The sequence below is a fragment of the Pleurodeles waltl genome, chromosome 11 (assembly GCF_031143425.1).
Source record: "Pleurodeles waltl isolate 20211129_DDA chromosome 11, aPleWal1.hap1.20221129, whole genome shotgun sequence".
NCBI lineage: Eukaryota > Metazoa > Chordata > Amphibia > Caudata > Salamandridae > Pleurodeles > Pleurodeles waltl.
In genome coordinates this window covers 29,071,516-29,090,536 of record NC_090450.1, presented here as the reverse complement: position 1 = coordinate 29,090,536, position 19,021 = coordinate 29,071,516, and the positions used below count along the sequence as shown (strand labels likewise).

The window sequence follows — 19,021 nt, the reverse complement described above, 5'->3', positions numbered from 1 at the left end:
AAAGGTATGGCAGATCATAATGTCCTGCTGCATGCTCCACAATCTATCCCTGAGACGTCAAATACCTTACTAGTTAATGAGGAGGAGGCAGCCAGACCAGTTGCTAGTGATGCAGAAGTGTAAAGTGATGAGGAGGCAGATGAGGAAGGTGCAGCAGACCCAAGGGCTCACCTCATAAATAAGTACTTCCAGTAACAAACATGTATGTTGTTTGTGTATTTGCATGTGTTGTATGTCAACAAATATTGATATCAATGGTCCACCTGATTTGGAATATCAGTGGTGGTATAATCTGTACCTATCCCTTTGTGTGTGTTGTGGGAGGTGAGTCATAGCATGTAAGGTGCTGAGTTTAAATTTCTTACCTCTCACATGTATACTTTATGCAGGTTGCAAGACTCACATCTCCTATGGACAGGACTGTATTGTGCTATGTGTCCTGCTTTCTCCTGTTCTCATGTCATTCCGGCGACTGACTGTGCCTCTTAGTCACTCCTAACTATTGTTCAAGCCATTCATATTCAGTATCCTTTGATTACTGTTCACTGAGTGATGTTTTGCACATTAGAGGTGCCATCTACAGTGTTTTGTGAAGTATGTCCAGCGATTGGTGATGAAGAAGAGTATCGGTTGTGGCCTGTATAGTTGCCTACTACACTGGGCACCTCAAGTATAGACTACAAATGTGTTTTGTGTGGCACCATGCCTACTTTCCTGATGGTGGTCTCTGTCATGGTATTTTTCAGGTTGGCTAATTGTATTTACTCTGGTGTGTGGTAAGACTGGTGATTCCGTTACATCTGCCCTGGCACATATCTGTAGTACTGTGTCTGCTGCAGAGGGTGCCTCACTCCGCAGTCCATTTCACTGCCTGTTCGATTGCGGCCTATTCCACATTGACATTTTGGTTAACATACAATTGTATATATACAAGTAAAGACACATATGCAGTTGCTGTGATCTATGGTGTTTATTGTGAGTTGAGTGGCAAACAGGTGATGAGTGGGGTCATGGTAGATAAAATCCTCAGAGTAGGTTGCACAGCTGTAGGAAGCACAGGTCCAGTATCCATGGGCCACAGGAAAATGGAGTAATGTCATTGAACAGTCAGTAGGGTGTCTCAGTGGCACACAAGGGAGAGTAATCAGGAGAGGGTCCCTTCCTGGCAGTGGGTTTGGTCTTGGTATCTGCTCCAGCTGGATGTTTGGGTGGACGTCCATGTTTGGGAGGGGGTTTCTTCAGCTACAGAGGGAGGGGTACCAGTGGCCTGTGGTTCCCCTGGAAGAGCCTCCATTCTATTACTTGCTGCAGATGTTGATGGCTCAGGTGAGGGGTTGGTAGTGGTAGGGTCCTGCTGGTGGATGGAGGTGGGACGCAGAGTAGTTGTGAGCTCCCTGACCACCCGTGTAATGGAGGCCATGGTAGCATTGTGGGTCTGACACTGCTGCCTGGCCTCCTGGTGGTGTTTCATCTGCAGCCTTTGGTTTTTCCCCAAGATGGTAATGATCTGGCCCATCCTGTCCTGGGTTGCCCTTGGCTGCCCCGTCCTCTGGCCACAGGTGCCTTCCCATACCCTCTGCCCCCATGTGCCTGTGCCCCTGGCATGGTGTGCCCAATCCCAGTTTCACCAGGACCTTCATTGTCTGGACTGTGAGTGGTCGACTCATGTCCCTGTACTGTGGGACACACTACTGATTGGACAGTCCTTGGGGCACAGGTTTAGGGATGCATGGTTGGCTGTGATGGTGTTGCCACTGGGGGGTGGCATTGATGTGGGCAGGGTGAGGCAGGGAGTGGTAGACTGACCAGGGGTCGCAGTTAGATGGGCCAGGTAGGTCATCAATACCCAGAACTTCAGTGGTGTTGTCCTCACTGGGACCTTCATCCTGAGGAGGGCTGGCAGTCTCTGGTAGCCTCTCCCTGGTGCCAGTGGCAGGGGTACCTGCTGATGGAGTAAGAGAGAGTTAAATGTTGGAGGTGTGTATCGTTGTCTGTTGGTCTGATGCATACAGTGGCTTGACCTGAGTTCCAGCAATGGCATTGACATTGACAGGTGCAACACAGTTTACACTGTTTGTGGATGATGACATGTATACTATGCTCCTTGGGGTTGTTGTGAATCAGGCTTGGTCACTTTAGCTCGATGGGTGGGTTCTGTTCCTGTGTGATGGTTCACCTGACGGGTTTGCCCTGTAAGTTGGTGGGAGATTCTGGTTTGGTATATGTGAGTGGGAATGGCTGTACATTGCAGCATGGTGTCCAAATGGGAGGGGGGTGTATGTGCCTGCAAGGTTGTTTGTCCTGTCTGTACCTGTTGTGCTTGGAGTATACCTTCTTTTTTTCAAGGCCAGGATTAGTCCATTTCGGGGTAGGAGGTCCTTAGGATTGGTGACAGTGCTGTGTCTGGGTTTGGGCTAGCATTGTGTTGTACCATTGCATTGCTGTCATTGCCATGTAGTGGTCCTCAGTCGTAGCATCCAGTTTTTGTAGCTAGTGAAATAGTCATACATGCAAGAGGTGTGATGTGACATGCACATTGCAGGTTTTGATGTGGATGGGCTATTGCATTGTGGGAGTCATAGTGATTGTACTTGGCAGTGCAATAGGTGCACTTGGCAGGGCGTGTGTGGGTATTGGGGTGGGTGATGGTGTGGCATGCAAAAGAGGGGCATTAGGTGACTGGGTGGGAGGTCTGGTGGGAGATGGAGTGAAATGGGGAGTGTTTGGGTGGTGAGGAAGCATACTGGACAGGTCACATTCGTGTCAGGGAATGTTAGTTACTAATCAAAGTCCAGTCCTCCAGGTATTCGAGTCAAGCCCTCTGGATGCAGGATGTCCAAGACCTTTTCCTTCCACAATTTGAAATCTGGGGGGGGGAGGGGCATACCGCCAGTCTTCAGTAACGCTGTTGGTGCCTGGATGCCATGGATCGCACCTTCCCACGTAGGTTGTTCCACCTCTTTCTGATGTCCTCCCTCATATGTGGATGGGTGCCCCCTGAGCTGACACTGTCAACTATTCTCTGCCATAACTTCATTTTCCTGGCTTTGGATGTTTGCTGTACCTGTGCTCTTAAGAGTGTTGTTCTACCCTGATGATTACATCGACCATGACCCTCAACTCCTCGTCAATGAAAAGTGGGTACTTTTGACATGGCATGGTGGTTGTGTTGTTGGTCGCGGTGGGGGTTGTGTGTGTTGGGGGCTTGGTGGGGTGGGGGAGTTTGGATGTGAGTGGTGGTAGGTTGTGGTGTTTGTTTGTAGTTATGATGTGTGTATGGTGTGGGTGGAGCAGTTGTGTGGTGTGTGGTAAGTGTGATGTGTGTACGTGCCTATAGTGTATGTGTGATAAGTTATGATTTTGTGTCTCCTAGCTGTCTGTGTATGTGGGGTTTTTCACAAAGGATTGTGGGCTGTGTTGGGTTCTGTTATATAGTGCTGTGAGTGGGTGTGCCTGGTGTGTGTATGTGTGTCAGGTGTCGGTCTTCGAACTGTCTAATGTGGTGTTGTGTTCTGGCAGGAGTGCATGGTCTTGCCACATTGGTTCGGCTGCCAATGGTTTTCCACCTGTGCTGATTTGTGGATCGTAAGACGGTGGGCGGTAAGTTGTCGGTGTGGTGGTGCAGGACGTGGGACCACCTCTTTCCCACCCACCAGTGTCCTGGTGGTGTTGGATTTTTGGCTGTTTTTTTGATGGTCTTCATTGTGTACTCTTAATATGGCGTGTGGAATACTACCAACACCAGTGGTCTTTTGGCGTTCGCCACCACAGGGGTCTTGCCAAAAGACTTCTGAACTTGTAATGAGTGCCATAGTGTTTATAAGAGATGAGAAGGGTGTTTAGTAATGCAGCTAGTACTGGTGCAAAGTTCTGGGAAGGAGAGCCTGGACTGGGTAAGACATGATCAGTAGTTGGTCTGGAAGATTGGTTCTAAACATGTTTATGAGTGTAGTTTTAATGGCAAGGTAGATGGAGGGTGTTTCTGAAAAGGGTGGTGGTGATATCACTCAATCTTTGGGAGAGAATAGGCATTGTCCAAATATTTTCTGTATTCATAAGCTCTTTTATTATCTGCCAGTTAAATATTTAGGGGGCTTAATTTTGCTGCAGACAGATGCATTTGACTCTTGTCATAAAGTATTTGTGGGAATGCTGGTGTCTTTAGTAGCACGTTTTATCATTTTACCCATAAGAAGATCCTCTTTCCTCTTCTTGTTTCCTTTTTAGGTCTTGTCTACAGATTACCTTAGCTGCCCGTTGGAGAACTCATTTTGATTGCATTACATATACGCACCGTGGGCTTTGGTCATTCCTTGCTCATTACTGGATGGCTTCATTGTCTATCTTTCTTCCCTGCTCTTGATTTGATGACATTCCATCCTTTCTTGTGTTTGTCAAGTCCTAGAACTTTTGGATGTCACAGTTTTTCCAAATGGATAATATATGTTTCTTTTACTGCCTGCTATCAGCGGGCAGCCTTTTTAAAATATTATTTTTGATCATCACAAAATGGGCATCTGCACATATGCACACATGCAAAATAGGCATCTTGCAATGCAATGTTTTTTTATTTGATCAAATCCCATTCAAATATGGCTGCCATGGATGCACATGCATCCTTATTGGCGTTCTTTGAGCAGAATGTATTCAAATATAACAAAAGTGCTTCAAAGATGGCAGCAGTGGATATGCACATCCGTGGTAGTCATCTTTGAACCAATTCCGTTCCAAAGCAGCCACTGTGAATTTGGGTCATCTTTGTTTTGGGTTTCTTAAAATAGCACCAAGTGGTGCATTTGGATATGGATATGTGAGTGATTAAATGGGCATAGGAAGAGGCTGTGGAGAATTGTTGAAATGAACTGTTGTAAGCCGTCCATCACTCCATGGTCTTTAGCTGAGTTCCCAGCATTGTAGAGTTATATTTAAAATGATGATTCATTTTATATCAAGCACCATAAGGGTCTAAAGATATTTTTTACCTTCTCAGTTGCTCACCTTGGATATCTGGTTGAGTCATCATGTACAGAAGCGCCCAACAAAGGGTAGATGTGGTGGTTTCAATACCTGCTCCAAACAGCTCTATTGCAAGGCGTATCAAATTGTCCTGGTCAAACGTAGTGGTGGCATCATCAGAGCCCTGGGTCAGGTGGTAAGAGTCAAGTTCAGGATAGTAAAAGGAGTTTTGAAACATTTCTCTTTACATATCATTCCTTAAATCCTAACCATTCTTCAAATAAATTATTTAAGCTAATAACCTGCTCTTAACTTGCTCTTTCTTTCATGAGTTCTCTTTACATACTCAATTGTAATAAACCCTGACTATAGACAATATTAACCTTTGGCTTTAAGATCACAATATATTTTAAATTGTTAAAGTAGTATCTATCATGCAGCATTCTGGGCTCTACATAGATCACGAATGACCTCCTTGTTAATTGTGGTGCAAACTTGATGCATCCTTTGCTAATCTCATAAACTGTAGAAAATAGGAAACATCCCCATCATTGTTACCAGATCACTCTGGCAGTGAGTCACTCATTTAAAATTTTGTAGAAACCTAAACAGCTGGCTCTTTACTGTTGATTGTCCTAGTTAGCACTTTCAATATTCACACACTCACAATTTCGGGTATATATTCTTATTGCATCAAGAGAACCTTAGAGGACAATCTTTGGGGCCAATTTATATTTTGGCTGATGGAGGTTTGGCAGTCAAGGCAACAGAGTAATTTACTCCATTTCCTTGACTGCACCTCTGCCCGCCAAATGATGAAGGGCCAGATGTTGGAAAGCCTTTTCCCAGTCCCGGCTTTTTCCCATGAAAAATCCTATTCTGCAAGTTGGTAACCTGTTATTGACTTACAGAATAGGTTTGCAAGTCTCTATGGGGCGTGCCAAGGAAGTCCCCTTCTCATAGTGAGCCGCAGGGGGATGTAAGATTGTTTTACAACCGTGAATGCAGTCGCAAAACAATCACAGTTACCACCAACTTCAAGTTGGTGGTAACCCATTTGCAAACGGGAAGGGGTCTCTAAGGAGCCCCTTCCCCTTTTTGAATGAATGTAAAAACATTTTTTCTGAGCAGTAGTGGTCCCACGGACCACTGCCTACTCTGAAAAAATGAAAAGAAAACTTTTCATTTTTTTGTTTGAAATGCATCCTGTTTTCCTTTAAGGAAAACAGACTGCATTGAAAAAAAATGCTTTCTGTAAAAAGCAGTCACATACATGGTAGTCTGCTGTCCCTAGCAGGCCAGTATCCCTGTGAGTGGGGCCATTCCGAATGCGGTCGCAAATTGAGATCTACCTTATGAATATTAATGAAGTAGGTGATTTGTGACCGCTTTGGGAATCGCTAAATGTGTCCGAGACACATTTGTACATTTCATTTTGTGAACCTCTCCTTGCGATTCGCAATGAATAGCAAAAAGAGACTTGCAAAATGAAGTGGCCATACATCTGGCCTAAAGTGACTGCCATGCTGGCAGTCATTTCTTATAGCATTGCCAGGAACCACATGCACGGTGTATCAGGTTGAGGCATAGCTCTGTCAAGGATGACGAAGCAATACATCAAACTGTTTTTTTGAAATTAAAAATGTTTTTCTTGAAGCAGGATTTTCTTTTTGAAAATAAAAAAGACAGTTCTTCCCTCGCCTTTGGTGAGGGGAGCAGTTTGTAGTTTTCGCTGCCCCTTACCTCCAATGTTTTCTTTGCAGTGACGGGCAGTAAAAACTGATCTCTAATTCCCCCCATCTAAATTAAGTGAACAGTTAGAGGTCAACTAACCATTCCATCGAAAAGTGTTTCCTCTGTACCTGGTGAATTTAGGCATTTAGCATCAATCCATCACACGCTGATGGAGAATTTGGCCATATTTAGATTCCTGTGAAAATAACTGAGATCTCCTCACACATGGACAAGTTGAGCATTGGGCTCCATGTTCCTTGGCCTGATCGTAACTATTAAGGTGTCTTGATATTAAAAGTGCACCTTCACTTCCAAGGACTGAGAAAAGACAGAAATCTGTCACTTATTGAGTGTTCAAATCACTCTTCCATCTCCATGATAAAACCTCCTGTTTGAACCAGAAGAGGCTCCCACTTGGTTGAAGGCACTAGTACTTACTTTGACCAACTGGTTCAGGTAGAAATCAATGAAGTCTTGGGGGTCCTCTGGAATTATTTTCTCCCAGTGGCTTTCAATCTCTTCCTTCACAAACCTGCTTGCAAAATCGTTAAGTCTAAATACGGTCTGATGAGGTCCTGGAAGGAGCTCCATAAGCCTGGGGAAAGCCTCAAAGAGCTGGAAGAAAAAATATTAACAAATACACTCATTTCTATCTCTCAATATAGATTTCAGACACAGCCTAGAGGGGTGCACAAGATTTTGGGAACTGTTTTGCATTACTCCGCCTGTTTTTGCTGAATTCATTTTTGTTGGTCTTAGACCTCTGCACACTTTAACAATCGCTAACTAGTGTTACAAGTGTTTGTTCTCTCTCTTTTAAATATGGTGAAATTGCCTTGCTCCCAATTGGCACATTTAATGTACTTGTAGGTACCTAGTAATGTGGTACTACATTTAATTAAGGTCTGTAAATTAAATGTAGTTGGGACGCCAACAGCGCTTATAGTGCTAGCCACTTAAGTAGCCCTTTAAACATACTTCATACTTGCCATTTCAGCTTGAGTCTGCAGTTGTAAACTGACATTTTTTGAATTGGCAAGACTAAACCTTCCTTTTTAATAGTTATAAGTCTCTCACAGGATAGGCCCTAAACAGACCAGAGGGCAGAGTGCATGTGTTTAAAAAGTTAGACATCTACTTTTAAGTTTTACATGTCCTGGTACTGAAACACCCTTAACTTTGTTTTTCACTACTGCAAGGTCTGTCTCTCCCATAGTGTAACATTGGGTTACCTTATTACATTTAATAAGTGAAAACATTCAGTTGGGAGCAGGTAAGAAAGTTCAGTTTGGTCTCTAAAGAATTGTAATTCTTATTAATGGTAATTCTTTATTTAATGGTAAACTTGGGTTTTAATTCACAATTCTGAAAATGCCACATTTAGAAAGTTGTCATTTTTATGTCCTAACCAATTGGTGCCTGTAGCCCGTATCCTTGGTGACATGACAAGGTGTAGCTGGCAGTTGGTCTTAGTGTATTACTCACAGACAGTAAGACAAAGGGGAAATAGGTGTTGGCAGGATGGGCATTTCTGACTTGATAGGGGAGCAGAGATATCACCTACCACACTTGCACATCACAAAGACTTCACCTCAGCTCACTCACAAAGGTTTTCACACTAGTAGTTTGTGCCCCCAGACAAGCTGGCGCTGAGGCAGTGTGGCAGGAAATTCCAGACACCTCTGTAGTTGGAGGATTCTAGAAGCTTCTCTCACTACAAAGTTGGCCCCAGTTTCAGACCCAACTCTTCAGATCACTTCAGGTCCTATGGACTGTGCCAGGAAGAAGGAATGCCCAGCTGTGAAGTCTCCTCTGCCACTCATGCTCTTCTCTGCCAACCAAGAACTGCTTTGCTAACTAAGGCCTGCTGTAAGCTGCCCTGCTGAATCCAGGTTACCTGTGTGGACCCTTGACTCCTGGAAGTTTGAAGGGTCCTGCAGCTTGCCCCCTGTTCAAGCCACAGGGACATAATAAGTTCCTTTGCCTTTGGTGCAACTAATGTATTTCGACGCTTGTGCAGCTCGACACCGGCACCTGCCCAGGGATACACATCTCGTTTTCAGTGCTGAGTCATCACAGTGCATGTCCTCGCAAGTCCCAACAGTTCCTTTGAAGAAGCTCACTGACAGAGGCCCAGAGCAAACCATCTTGTGCTTCGCACTGGCACATTGCTGTGCATGTCTTCGTAATCCCAATGGCTTCCTAGATGATGAACCTCACATTGCAAGTGTCATCAACTGTCATCAACTCCGCTGTTGCGCAACACATCTTGAAGCTGGAGCTTTAATTGCAGCTCCTCATCTATGACTCTTCGATGCCTGCAGCTTGCACACCTCAACACTAGGAATTTGCACTTCACACCCATGACCACAACGCCCATGACTGAACTCAGTCCTGTATCTGGCCTGTGCTCAATCGCAGTCTGCCTGAACTAGTGACTTAGACCCAGTCTACCATGACCAGATAACTGTGATTGGCGCTTTTTGCATGTTGGCGCTTGGTTTCTTCAAAACCTTTAAAATTGAATATTTCCGGCTTTACCAATTGAATTTTTGTAGTTTTGGTGTAAAATCATTAATTACATTTTACATCTTGTGATGCCAAGGAGGGAGGTCCTCAATCTAGAGATCCCACGGACACCGGGGGACTCGCAGTTCCAGCTGCCCCAGCGCCAGAAGCTCCCTTTGTAGAGTTGCTGCTAGGGAGTGGGGCTTCTCCAGATGCACTACAAAGCCCACCCTGCATTCTCGTGGCGTGGGATGCATGCAGGCTGGACCAAGGTAAAGCCCAGACCAAGGGCAGGCCCGCCTGCATCAGTCAGAGCCTGAAGTAGGCTAGGCTGGGCTGGGCCACCCCTTGAACAACGAGCACAGGGTACTCCGTATTTTTGCTGGCAACGATTTATATTTGTCAGACTTTAATTTTGCCGCAAAAGCCTTGAAACTCCGCACTGTAAGTGAGCCACGGTTTGGTGACAGTGAGGTTGTAATTTCCTTGTACTCCCTTTAGTCTGGTCATGGGGAAGCAGAAGGCTACGGAGGCTTTTAGAGGTCCCTCTGTAATAAAAAAAGTCTGAGCTCAACAAGTGCAAACTGTGTTACGGACAGGATAGACAATATTTTGGAGAAAATGGATGAGATGCTAAATACCCCAGTTTGTTCCACTATTGATGCTTCACCCAAATCTCAGGCCTGTTATGCAAAGAAAAGAAGGGCTAAGAAGAAAGTCCCAGAGATGTTTACAAGGAAAGTGAGTTCTATTTAATCTTCTGATGATTTCATCATGGATTCCCTCCAGCCCTCCAATAACGCAGTCCCTCCAATACAGGGAACTGCTGTGTCTACAGCATACCCGAACACTATCTGTGAAAACAGGTTCGCCGTCCTAAGCCCTCACGAGCAAGCCTGCATAAGGCAAATCTGCTCCCTGTCCGCCCCCCCAGGTCATCCTCTTTCCCCAGGAACAGGCCCTCCCGCCATCCCAACAACCTTTCCTCTAACAACCAGCCTGTCACCCTCCTCTTTGTGGTCTCTTGAATTCTGAATGTCCCGGGGATGTAGGTGGGGGATATAGAAAAAATGAAGGAAACGGCAGGGGATGGGTCAATTCACAAAACTTGGGGCTTCCAAGGGGGGGGGAAGGGGGAGGTCTTACATGAGTGTGATAACAAAGGGCTCATATGCTTTACTCAGCATGTCTATTGCTCATAAAGATCTGGTCAATCTGATTATAACAAGGGGAGCTTGGTGGGTATGAGACCCCAGCAGCACAATCCCAAGCATGTGCAGTTTTCCTGGTAGATGTTCCAAAGGTGACGTCCCGTAGCAGTGAGGACCATGATTCCTTGGCAAATAAAGTCATCCACTAGTTAAGGTTACTCAATTATTAGGAGTCATATCACAAGATTAGAGTGCATTGAAATTCCAGACAAGTCTGTGGATGTAGTGAGAGTGTCTTTGACGGACTGTGGGCTGGTTAATGGTTTACTGGCCATGGATGCATGTAGAATATGCCATGCCTCTACTCAGATTCAGATCAGATTTAGGTACGACTATAATTTGCAGAATTTTCCCAGCCGTGATTAACAGTGCGATCATGACTGGCATAGTGGCCTGGGGGACATTGGCTGACTGTATATCATTTTCCACGAGGTCAGTTATGTCGCAGCCCTGAAAATGTGCACAAAGCCACCGGGGAGGAACCCCTGGATAACATGAAATCTGAGAAAGAGCGAGTGAGCGATCAATCTATAAACTGTGAGGTACTTACCTGGGGGATTAGTATTGGGGGAGGTGGGACAGCATGCCTTCTTGTAGACAGGAGCGTATTTGTGGAATTCAGGAGGAGTCTACAATGAAGCGCCCAATAGCTGATCAAGTCATTGGAATATAATTCTTGTCATGGAATGTTGCTGGGATTGGTACTAAATTGGTGGTTGCTGACTGGGGTAAATTTATAGACAATTATGATATTTGTCTATTTCAGGAAACCTGGAGTCTGCGGTCAGTTACTAGGAATAGATAAACCTTTTTTTATTCCTATGCAGTTCAATCACACAGAGGTAGGCCCTCAGGGGGTTTGGCCACATGGATTTGCACAGGCTTACAATGTTCAGCTACGATTCTACCCACTAGTTCCCCGGACGTACTGGCCGTAAGAATGGGCTTTAGCAATGGAAACACCATATTGCTGATAAATGTTTATAATTGAGTCGTGGGGAGGAAAGATAAAACCCAAGTGCTATCTGCCATGGAGAATTTCCTGATTGAGAATAGAAGTGTTGGGGAGCTCTTTTTAATGGGTGACCTGAATGCTACTTGTGAACCCCTTTGCTCATTTGGCCCAGACTTAGTGGAAGAGCAAAATAGAGAGTGAAGAACACCACCCCTAGATCGTCCTCCAGTTAATTGGTCCCCAAGAGCAGTACAACTACTTGCCCTTCCATTAACTTTTGATTTAAGAGCCACAAATGGGCGGACTTTATCTGATAGGGGTGGTAAGCACACCTTTAACAGGCCTGATAACATAAGTCATATTGACTATTTTCTGATTAGTCTAAAGTGTTGGCTGTACATCCACGATATGGTGGTCCTTGACAGGGCGGATAGCGATCAAAATGCCCTCAACTTCACCCTGTCGCCTCCTTCGCTAACATTCCAAAAATCCGGGCCGTGCTCAAGTAAGGAACGCTGAAGTTTCCAATAATGGTAAGGCTATTAAATGTGGATGGATCAAAAGGAAACCCAAGCTTGTGGAGGCAGTTAACTCCATGGTGATGGAGCAAGTAGATCTACTGAATAATCTTGCTCCAGAGGAAAGAGGGCTGGTTTTGGCAAAAACCCTTGAGCTTTTTTATTAAATTTAAGAAAGCTGTTGGCCCAGGATACTAAGGCCCATATTTACACTTTTTTTTGCGCCGCATTTGGGTACTTTTTTGATGCAAAAGCGGCGCAAACGTACAAAATACAATTATATTTTGTAAGTTTGCGCTGCTTTTGCGTAAAAAAATGATGCAAATGCAGCTCTAAAAAAGTATAAATATGGGTCTAAGTGCCCACGTAAAGGGCAGAAAGAAAGTCCCTGGTATACCAAGGCCTGTAGGATTGCCAAAACGCAACTACTGCAGCAATTAACAGTAAGGTCCGGTCACAGATTGTGGCTTGTAGTACCAATTACGAGAAAGTACTGGAAAGGGCCAAAAGGGACTGGGAAGATTCTTTGTGGGTTGAGCTGTCCCAAGCCCTGACCTCCAAAGATAACAAAAAATTCTGGGCAAGCCTGGCTTTGTGAGCCAATGGTGGCAAGAAACCTGTGCAATATTTGGTACAACCCCAAGAATAGGTCTCCCTTTTTAGCAACTTATATTCTTGTTTGAACATTCAAGGGTGGGTCGATGTGGACCCCTTGCTGGTAGAAAAACTGAAGGATCAAGATATCCTAGAGGTACCTCTTGGAGAGACTTAGGAGGCTGTTAGTTCAACGTTACGAGGAAAGACACCCGGTCCCGATCAGATCCCAAATGAGCTTTACAAACTCAATGTGGGTATATGGGGCTAAACCTGAACCATCTTTTCAATGCCATCTTGAAGGGTATGACAGTCGCTGCTTCTTGGTGGTTGGCAGCAATTATTCCCATCCATAAGAAGGGCCAATATAGCGCCCCCTGCAATTATAGCCAATTAGCTTCATAGAGGCCTCCCAGAAGATTTTTTGTAGACAAATTCTAAACCACATCCTAGAGTGGATAGAGGCGAATTATATTCTATCTGAGTTTCAGGCAGGGTTTAGAAATGGTATTAGTACAGTAGATCAGATCTTCCTCTTCAACTGCATCTTCTGGAAGGCAGTGACGGGAAATATGGGATGGCTTTTTGTTGCATTTGTTGACCGACGTGCCACCTTTGATCTGGTACCCCGAGCGAAGCTCTGGACAATTTTGGATAATATGGGTATACCGCACAATTTATTGGTTACTCTGGTAAGGCTGCATGAGGAGACTTATGGTTGGGTAGGATTGGAGGACAAGGAACAGTTGACCCCACCTATAAGCATTCGTAAGGGAGTTAGGCAGGGATGCGTCCTGGCCCCTACCCTGTTTTCCCTGTACATAAATGATGTTGTGAGAAGGTTGGCTAGGGATGGCTGTGATGCACCTAGGGTGGGGACCAGGAGAGTGCTCTCCTGACCTCAAAATTGCCTACTGGATTGCAGCAGCTCTTGGATAATTTTAACATTTTTTGCCTGGACAGGGGTTTGGAACTCAACAGTGCAAAAACTAAATTTATGGTTTTCAATCCAGCCAGAACTAAAGCCTATAAATGTAAACTTGCTGTTGACACGGCTATGATCGAGCAAGTATCCAACTTTGACTACTTAGGGCTGAGGTTAACACCTGCCCTAGACTGGTCGATGCAGGTCGCCAAAGCTGACTGCTCACTTTTGCATTATTCGTCCTGAATTCTATCGCTATTTAATAAAACCTTTTCTAAGAAAGCCGCTCCAGCGGTGTAAATTTATACTACCAAAGTTCTGGGTGCAGCGCTATATTGAGCGGATATATGGGGCTATACTAATTGCAATGTCCTATCTCTCTCCGAGAATAGGTTTCTCAGGCAGCTATTTGCACTTCCAAAGAGCACTCCTCCAGTCCCGTTGTATTCAGGCTTGGCATTCAAGACAATTTCTCAGAAAGTTGAGGTTCGTCTTTTATTGTATTGACACAGGATCTAGGGCCAGATGTAGCAAGGCTTTTGCGCCTCGCAAACGGCGAAAAACGCCATTTGCGAGGTGCAAAAGCCCTCACGCGATGCAGAAATGGATTTTGCGAGTTGGAACCGACTCGCAAAATGCATTTACGACTCGCAAATAGGAAGGGGTGTTCCCTTCCTATTTGCGACTCACAACGCGATGTAAGTTGATTTGCGACCGCGAAAGCGGTCGCAAATCAACTCGCAGTTACCATCCACTTGAAGTGGATGGTAACTCATTCGCAAACGGGAAGGGGTCCCCATGGGACCCCTTCCCCTTTGTGAATGATCACAAAAATATTTTTTCAGAGCAGGTAGTGGTCCTATGGACCACTGCCTGCTCTGAAAAAAAATGAAACAAAAGGTTTCGATATTTTTTTCCAAGTGCAGCTCGTTTACCTTTAAGGAAAATGGGCTGCAGATGGAAAAAAGAAAACTGCTTTATTGAAAAGCAGTCACGGACATGGTGGTCTGCTGTCTCCAGCAGGCCACCATCCCCGTGAGTGCCCAGACTCGCAATGGGGTCGCAAACTGCGACCCACCTCATTAATATTAATGAGGTGGGTGTTTGCGACCACATTGGGAGTCGCAGAAGGTGTCTGAGACACCTTTCTGCATAGCAAATTGCGAGTTGCAATTTGCGAGTCGCTCGGACTCGCAATTTGCCACCTACCTACATCTGGCCCTTAGTCCTCACGCATCCCACAGAGATGTATAAGCTCTCTCTGGCATTCAGCGGGTATCCTGACTCATGCATATTAGGTTCTTTCTCAGGAAGTTGGGGCTGGAAGACTTGTGGGTAACACCAGAGGCTTGTACATGTGGCTGCAGAACTATGATTAAATTAGCCTATTGGCAGATGGATAATCAGGAGATGATAGGTAATAGTAGAGACACTTTCATCCTGGACTTTCTAGAGTTCAAGTTGACCTCCAGATACGGGGACACAATTGACAAGATTATTCTACCCTGGCCAGGAAAATGTTCCTACAATTTAGATATCAGACTCTACTACTCTGTGCTAAGTGGTCAAATATGCTTCAAGAGAGTTTTGAGTGCCCAGGTTGTAAGGGACCTATAGAAGATCTACTTCACTAGTTGTTCTTTTTTCCAGCGTACGATACCCAGAGGAGAAAATGGTTACTATCCTTATGCAGATTGCTGGGTGTCAGGTGCTATTTGGCTGCCACAAGGATTCTGAAAACTGACATTTCCAGGTTGTTGGGGTTGCAAAATACATTCAGGCAACCTCGACTTGGCAGTCCAAGTACATCTGTGCTATTGGGACTTGGAGAATTCCGTATTACTCCTCTGGAAGGAATGTCTTAGTACCTGGATTTTATCTTTTCCAATGCACTTACCCGGTGTTTTAATTGTTTTATTTTGAGAATTATTTTATGCATTGCTTGCCAATTATATTATATTTTTTATATGTTGTTTTTATCCTAAATTTTTGTGGTTCATGCATAATGCACTTTATCTTTCAGTGAGAGATAGAGTGTCTGAGTTCCATCCTGTGGCATTTTTTGTGCATGATGGCACATATTTGGAGCCAGATTTAGGTTTCCTTTGAGGTTCTCTGATTCACTGACTTTTTATCCTTGTGTCCTGCTACTTTGTGGGGGCACTCTTTTTGATGCATGAATTGGTTGTGATTGCATGATTGGACACGCTTATTATTATTATTAGATTAATTGCTTGTATTGCATTAGACTAAGTACGGTATTTATTCTGCTCTATCCAATGTGTATTTGTTTTACTGTGATTTAATGGTGCTTTGATCCGAATGAATGTTGTTATGATCATGATGCTTACATTTTGATGTATTTTTCTAAATTGGTGTGGGATTTTCTTGTGTTGTGTTTTCACTTTTTTACTGTTGGTATGCTGCATAGATACTTTACACATTGTCTCTAAGTTAAAACTAACTGTTTTTGTGCCAAGCAACCAGAGGGTTAAACACAGATTAATTTGGGGTTTGCTTGTGTCTCACCCTAACAAAAAAGTAGGGTTGCTGCTTGAGTAGGGTTTCATCCTCCTCAACCAGTAACTCCATTTCCTATAGGAACATTAAACTAAATTAAGCAATGCATGATTAGCCAGTATGTTGAGTGAAAATTTCATGCAAGGGAAACTTTGCGTAACAAACTCATGGGAGATACAAGCTGGACTATGGTTAGAGCATAAAATTCTCTTGAGCAGGACATTTTCTGTATGAACCATTCTTCCGTCTAATCAAATAATGCAAACATTTTGTAGGATTTTCTATTTTCATCTAACTGTCTTATTAACATTCCTAAGTCTTAAAGGGCATGTGTTTAAGGTCCACATATGAGGTATGAGGAGGATACACATTTAAAGATCAGGCTTCCTTTCACAAACTTTGTGTTCAATAGGTAGATAATTAGTAACAAATCAAGCAATCCAATTTAGCACTAAAACTGTTTTACGCAAATTCACACCTACACATCTGTCCAATCAGTATATGCTAACAAACCTGGCATGTCAAAATGTACACAAGTGCATTCTGCTGTGTATATTCTCACCTGCATGAGTGTGGTCCTTTGCGAAGGAAGTGATGCACTTCACATACCAATAATGCCTCCTATTGTGCTAAACATTTTATATGATAGCTGACTTGTGTTCTCCACTGGGACTTTTGTTGTGGGTCAAGTTGTCTAATAGACACCATGACCATTAACAATGAGGAAAGTACAGCCAGACAAAGCACTTACAAGTTGTGAACATCCGGAACCCCTGAAAAACCAACTACACAAATAGTAAGAGCTTGTTTTCATGCAAGGTACTGATCTATTAACATTCTGGTTCATTATTTGCAACATATACTGAGCAGTCTAAACATTATATGGTTCAGGCTTCTATCTAGTACACATGATGCTTTTATTGATGTAAACATACACAGTAAATGTTATATTGTTTTGTGGAAACTAAATACTATAGTTTAGAAACTAGCTAATATAATTGTGCCATTAAAGATTTGGGTGGTGTCCATCAAATGCCATAATCTCAAATTCGGGGCAAGTTAAGAGCCAGAGAGATGCCTAATCTCCACTCATTGCGAAAGTTGACAAGTTTGACCACCGTGAGGCAAAAAAAGAATAGATATTAAGGGATTTGGATACTGGAGGAAGCAGAGAGAGAGAGATCACAGAGGGAAGGCAACGGGAATGTTAAAAGTTTTTAGGGAAAGACGTGGGGTGAACATCAAATTACATATTAGCAGTGGCAGCTCACGGGATGGGACAGCATGCGGGGGGTGCACAATGAAAACATATGTAAATAGAGTAATAATTTTTTTTAAACTTACATTTTCGCCATGCTGAGCTTTGCCGTTTCGATCTGCTCCTTAACTGGACTGCAGACACGGGCTCCCAGTCTGTACTGCGTTCAATCTCAGTACTGCCTTCAAGCTGCTAGTAGCATGAAAGCAGCGTTAGGATTGGACAGAGCGCCTAGCCAGGGCTCTCCGATGAAGAGTTGAAACCTCTGCCTGCTGTCTCCAATGGTGTAATGTTAAAAACATTATGGATGTGAATGGTGCAGGTACCGACATCTGTATATTTACTTTTGCGACCCCACGGACGAGAACCTCTTGAAAGGTGTTTACGTCATCGATTGGCGAGATTCGAGGTGGTGGTGGGTCCGTCAAAGTGGGAGATTAGTCTCTGGTAGAAGACGTGGAATAGTCTGTATGACGTTGATGGGAGCGAGATCTTGATTTGCGGTGAGAACCATGACTGTGGTGATGTCTGGAAGCGGTAGAAGAACACCTTGATGAGTGATGGCACGAGTGATGTCTTGATCTGGTGCACGTGGCAGTTGAAGGCGCTGGCGCTGGCACTCATGGCACTACAGCAGGAATGACTAAAGGAGTAAGTACCAGTGGAGTTGTTGGGAGTGGCAAAGGAGTTGTAGTCTGTGGAGGAGGTGATGGCCGAGGAGATGTTGGTGGTAACACTACCAGCAAAGGAGAAGATTCTGTTACAGAATAAATCCTTCTCCACTTTCTTGTATTCCTACTTGATGTCGACAAACTCCTCAGCATCGATCTTTCTCATCTCCATTTGTCCCTCAACATTGATCTTTCACATTGACGATTGTCTCTCAACCTCGATTTTCCACGTTGTGTCAATGGCGAACCCGCACCCCTCAATAAAGAATAGCTTCTCGATGTCATACGCCTACCAAGTCTCAACGGTGTGTAATCTCTCGACGTCGACTGGTGGTGTGACAACATCAAGCGTTGCCGCTTCCTCAACATCAAACTAGTCCTTGATGGCAAAAAGGCAGGAGCTGCCACATGCCCTGACACTCATGTCCTCAACGTTGACCGGAGTAATTTCTGTCCAGAAACACTCTTCTCACACCTTCCACATCCACAGGAGGTTGAAGGAAGATCCCTGGTGGAAGACTGACCTTCCCCTCACTCTGAGGTCCCATTGGCAGGTTACCTTTGTCTTCTTCTGTCCTCTTTTGCTTGAAGGCGAATCTTCATTGTGTAACGCAGAGGGCACCTGGAATCTTCTTGTAGATGTCACAGGCATCAGGAAGATGAGATGAAGGAAGGCAGATAATACAGACCCCATGAGGGTCTCTTTTGGCCTCTTTCCTACCACAGCAAGAACACTTGTCAAAAACTGAAGGCATTTGGAATGACAAAATACCTCAGTTTTCTATCGGAATCTTACAGTAAATCTCAGAAAATAGCAGGAAGAGCTGAAAGACCTCGAGTAAAAGTGTTGTCAATAATTTTTGACAAGATATTTTTTGCAAAAAAACCTATAAAAAGTTGGAGCTCAACACTTCAGGATCCTGTCAGCAGGAGCCGGAAAAAAGAACTGAAGCAACTGCCCCCTGCTGAGCATGTTGGGCTACTGGTGGTCTCTGGGTTCTTAAAGAAACAGTCTCTATTTTAGCCATATAATGACTGCCCATGGGGTTACCCTACCCTATACTTCCTCATTTCTATCATAAAAGGGGTTTGTGAAGGAGATTTGTGATTGCACTTAAATATAATGTGTTAGCCCTTTTTGGACTTTATGATGAAGATTTGGGTCTTTGTA

General features: G+C 44.2%; 1 protein-coding gene across 1 annotated transcript in view; it reads right to left on the bottom strand.

Moving 5' to 3' along the window:
* Window positions 1-19,021, bottom strand: part of LOC138265059 (cytochrome P450 2J5-like) — a 181,874-nt gene that overhangs the window by 94,522 nt on the left and 68,331 nt on the right. The window contains exons 5-6 of the mRNA XM_069212607.1: window positions 7,129-7,305; window positions 4,999-5,140 (exon numbers count right to left, since the gene is read on the bottom strand). Coding sequence (XP_069068708.1) covers window positions 4,999-5,140; window positions 7,129-7,305 — 319 coding nt within the window. The remainder of the gene's footprint in view (window positions 1-4,998; window positions 5,141-7,128; window positions 7,306-19,021) is intronic.